General features: G+C 33.8%; 1 protein-coding gene across 1 annotated transcript in view; it reads right to left on the reverse strand.

Annotated features, from left to right (window-relative positions):
* The window catches only part of LOAG_16925 (tudor domain-containing protein), a gene marked incomplete at its 5' end in the record, with an annotated part of 11131 nt that extends 7052 nt beyond the window's left edge, over positions 1-4079 (reverse strand). Inside the window, 11 exons of the mRNA XM_020449579.1 lie at positions 47-343; positions 454-524; positions 724-843; positions 934-1092; positions 1613-1672; positions 1999-2127; positions 2577-2766; positions 2916-2982; positions 3119-3254; positions 3370-3522; positions 3980-4079. Coding sequence (XP_020306861.1) covers positions 47-343; positions 454-524; positions 724-843; positions 934-1092; positions 1613-1672; positions 1999-2127; positions 2577-2766; positions 2916-2982; positions 3119-3254; positions 3370-3522; positions 3980-4079 — 1482 coding nt within the window. The remainder of the gene's footprint in view (positions 1-46; positions 344-453; positions 525-723; positions 844-933; positions 1093-1612; positions 1673-1998; positions 2128-2576; positions 2767-2915; positions 2983-3118; positions 3255-3369; positions 3523-3979) is intronic.
* Positions 4080-4621: the final 542 nt, after the last annotated feature.

Below are 4621 nucleotides of genomic sequence, written 5' to 3' on the forward strand. Positions count from 1 at the left end.
ATATATATTATATATATATATATATATATATATATATCGCCCTTACAAATTCTGTATTTTTGTGGTTTCCAGCACCAACAAAATCACTGCATGCTGAAGTAGCCGTAGCATTTTCGGATGCTTCGATTTGATTCCCGTTATCAACAAGCTCGCAACCAGCATTATTTATTTCCCATCCGCCTTCATTCACAATCCAATTCTCTGTATCTTTCTCGTTATCTACCTTTTTTTCAAACCCATCGTTTAAAAAGCAGTTCAGTTCACTTTTTGCCATATTTGTACTAGGTGTCGCTATCCACTTATCCGACTTCCAACCGCTTTTATCAGCAGCAGTATCAATAATCTACAATTGAGCTTTTCAGCTAATAAGCTAAGAATTTGAAGAATAGGAGAAAGGTGAGATAAGCTAACACGGGTAAAATACAGGGAAAAATATACTGTGAAAGAACTTACATGGGTATTACGATCCAGGAACGGACGAGGTAAATGATTTCTTTTTTTTGATATATGTAGCGAACGATCCCCTGCAAGTTTTGTTTAAAACTTATATAAAGATTTCACTCTTTTATCTACTCGGCACAAAACGTTAAAACTTATAACACTAGCTTAGAAAAATATGTTCGCCTCTCGATTCATCAAGTCCTGAAATAAAGCAGCCATCAGTACCACCGTTACACCCTCTAGTTCTGTTACTGCTGGAACGAGAAGATTCAGTAAAATTACCACTATTAACGAATCTTTGGTCTCCACTATCATTACGTTTTTTATCCTCGGTAAAATCAATTTTATGATAAACTGAACACTGATGAGCCAAATGACCAGACTGTCCACAATTACGGCACGCTGCAAAAATCATATTAAATCCCAATAGAAGTATAACTTTCATAAAACGACAATCAATGAATTAATAACTTGAAACAATGATAAACTTACTTCTTCTGTCACCTATTCCTGCAGCATCGCTATAGCCGTTGAAATTACGATCGACGCTACTGCGAAAATTGTTCGAGAATTTTCTGTTGTCACCGCGATTTTGTTTTCCAAAGCTATCCTTCTTACAATCATTTGAGCAAACTCCCTTCCATCTGTTATCTTCAAATCCTCTGTTATCATTATTTTAACTCCTGCGTCCTTCATAACTTATCAATACTGATTAACCACCTATTAACGAAATTATTTCTCAAATTTCTCTCAAAAAATTGAGTTGTTTCTCAAATCTCGATTCTATTATTTTCGAGAGAGCTTCCAGATGAATTATGACTTTTAGAAGCTTCACATTGTTAGCGCGATTAACATCTGCAAATGAGTTAACATTTGCACGATTCAATACAACTTATGTAAAAGCATTCCTTATACTCAGTCAATTTTGCATCGTAAACTCTCAACAAAACGAAAAAGACAGTGTGGAACATCTCTTTGAGATTAAAATGTCGAAGTTTCAGAAAGACTGCGATACGCTATCCGATGACAAAACAATATTCCCAAGCACTAAATTTTGAATATCCGCGATATGAACATATTACTGAATTTACATGCAATAAGGAGATAACAGACAGCAAAATCTGAATGCAACCATAAGGAAACCATTAAAAGGGAAGAAATGGGAACTTACTTCGGCACGTGTAATCCACTAATCTGTTTTCAGCATCCAAAACATTGTCCATAGCAACTGCTGTAAATTTTTTCAAATTTAAGTCATCTATTTGAAAACAAAAAAAAAGTTGTTCTAAATGGACAAATTACATAGTGAAGCACAATTCTTCAGACGCTGACAAAACAACGAAGTTTTTGTTCTTGGGACGACGAAGGCCTTACTAATGCTGCCACATTTAAAATGTGATATACGACAGAACTCAAGTAATATCTACGAAAGTGCAAGACGAAAAGTTAAGGAACCAAAAGTGTCACTAAAACGAACTTATCGAAGCGATCTTTGGATGAACTAATGCAAAACTTCCAAGAAAAATTAAAAATCTTAACTGATAACAAAAAACTGACGTTTTGGCACAGGCAACGTTGGCGCTGGTCTTTCACCGAGTATTACTTCCGTGAGATTAACATTTCTGTTTTTCTCATCTTTTACAAACAAAGTTGCAATAAAGGATTCTCCATTGCTGTTAACATCATCTAAAAAAACGAGGACACTACTTGGTAACACTTAAGCTTAGATTAATAAAAAACGGTTTATGGATATGAAGATTAAGAAATTTTATTATTCAGATTCGTATTTTATTATTCAGATCCGAATAACTGATAGAGATATCAAAGTACACTGAACTTTTATAAAATGCAAGACTGAGTTCCACAATCTTTTTCTTCACTTTTTTAATCAAATGTGCAAAAAAAAAAAAGCGGACACAGTTTATAACTCACATTTACAAACAGTTCTAATTTTAGTTCGGGCTATTAACGGTTTATATATCGATTCATGATCTTAATGGCTATAACAATTGTAATGCTGAAAACCGTTTGTGAATGTGACTTTAATGTCTATTACATGACCAGAGCTTTTATAATTATGTTTTAGACTTCTGTGAGGGATTTGTTAATCTGATCCTTGAAAGAAAGAGGCGTACTTATCTGTGCACCAACTGTTTGATCAATAAGCAAACTTTTGATCTGTTCCAGATTCAGTCGAGGTTTCCTTACATCTTCGATGATCAGTTGTATAGCTTGTGGGGGAACTGAGAGTAAATATGCATCTTTCAATAAAAAAGCGTCATCGATATTAACAGATGCCATATTCCCGTAATCAATATAAAAAACCTGAATAAAAATCGAAATGTTTTGGAATTGCTTTGGAAAGTAGAAGTGCAAAATAATATCATCGTTACTATTTGGAACGAATGACTGCAACAATTGTTCTTTCAGTGTCATACAATGAAAATATAAAGAAGTGACAAAGGAAAACTTACAACCATAAAATCAATGCCAGCCTTTGAGAAGACAGAGGCTCGATAATAGCAACGATCAGGTGGATATCTATAAATATTCCGCCTGATTCTTGGTATCATTAAGAACAATATATATATGTAGAACAAGCATCAAAGGGTACAGGCTATTCTTATGGCATGAAGTATTTGAAAAACTCATTTCTTGTGCACAAAACACGACTTACAATGCTGCTATGATGGTACCACATTCTGGATTGCACAGTCGTTCATGTTTTTGTTTCGCAAGAGTTCTAAGTTTTTCGCTTACTTTTAATATTGTTTGTGCATTATTCTCCAACTGTACAAATAGTCGATTAGAATCTGAAACAAAGAATCAATGCTTATGCAATCTGTCAATTCAAATGGACTAAAAGCAATGTCGGTCGACTATAACTACTACAACTATAAAAAGCAACTCGAACAACTTAAATATTACCGGCAACATGTGAGATACGAGCTCGAACATATTCCCCAGCAATTACTGGTAGTAACAAGGGCGGTAAATTAGACATCTGGACTCGTGTAGCTAGTGCCATCCGAACAGGTTGACAGAGTAAACCGAAGTTATCCAGATCCTTCGATATGCCTCCTCCAAAAAAAATGCTGATGTCAACAAATCATTAAATCTGAATGAATATGGAACGGGACTAAGAAACCGAAAAATAACTTATGACGACATCTGTAAAGCATTGATATACTTACATTTAAACTCTTTGCAAACTGCCATACCATTATCGGGCAAGAGAACTTTATTTCGTATAGAAGCAATTTAATGAGTAAAAATATTACGACGCCCAAAATTCTGCCTTTCAGCAAAACGCTACTAAACTACAAAAGTAATTAAGTACTTCCCTTACTCAACTCCGATAATTCAATTATTTTACAACAAATCATGTTTGCAGGCAATAAACGTCAAGGTAGTTCCAGCAACCTACTATAAAGCGTAAAATCATCATGGCATCAAGTTCAAATTTAGGATCTTTCTTTTTCAATATCTTCCTCTTTCAGTGAGCACTCCAATAAATAAAACAGATCCCTTAACTTACTGAGGAGACATTTATAGAAGAAGCCTATCTGAATATATCCTTGCACCGTTGAAACTTGATCTTTATATGCAGTCCATTCAGCACTAGTTGTTTTACGCATTCTAAAAAAAGAAAAAAAAAAAAAAAAGAAAAAGAAAACCCTTTTACAAACAAAACCGTGTTAAATTCGTGTTATTCGATTAAAATTTATGCACACGCTTTGACTTCCAAAAAACAATTTAACTCAACAGAAAGATTATGAACAGTGCGAAAAAGAATGAATATTCTCAGTGAGAGAGTAAAGATATAATTGAACGACTAAAACAAACAGCGTCGGAGTTATCTGTCTTTATTTCCCTCTTCTTAGTGAATAAATAGAAATACATTTCCTGAACAGAGAGAGATGAGGTTAAACGTCCTTGTTTTAAACAGTAGACAAAGCATAGCACACATACAAACGGAATCAATAAAATGCGGCCCTTATTCGAATAAGTAGCATCCATCACTTCATCTTTTGATGATTCCCATAGACGCTTCTTGCCTTCTTATTCCATGTTACTCCTCCCAACTATACGTGAGCAGTTAATTAACGATATATATATATATACATATATATATATATATATATATATATATATATATATATATATATATATATATATA

This window comes from Loa loa (genome assembly GCF_000183805.2).
Source record: "Loa loa unplaced genomic scaffold supercont3.29, whole genome shotgun sequence".
In the NCBI taxonomy this organism is placed as follows: domain Eukaryota; kingdom Metazoa; phylum Nematoda; class Chromadorea; order Rhabditida; family Onchocercidae; genus Loa; species Loa loa.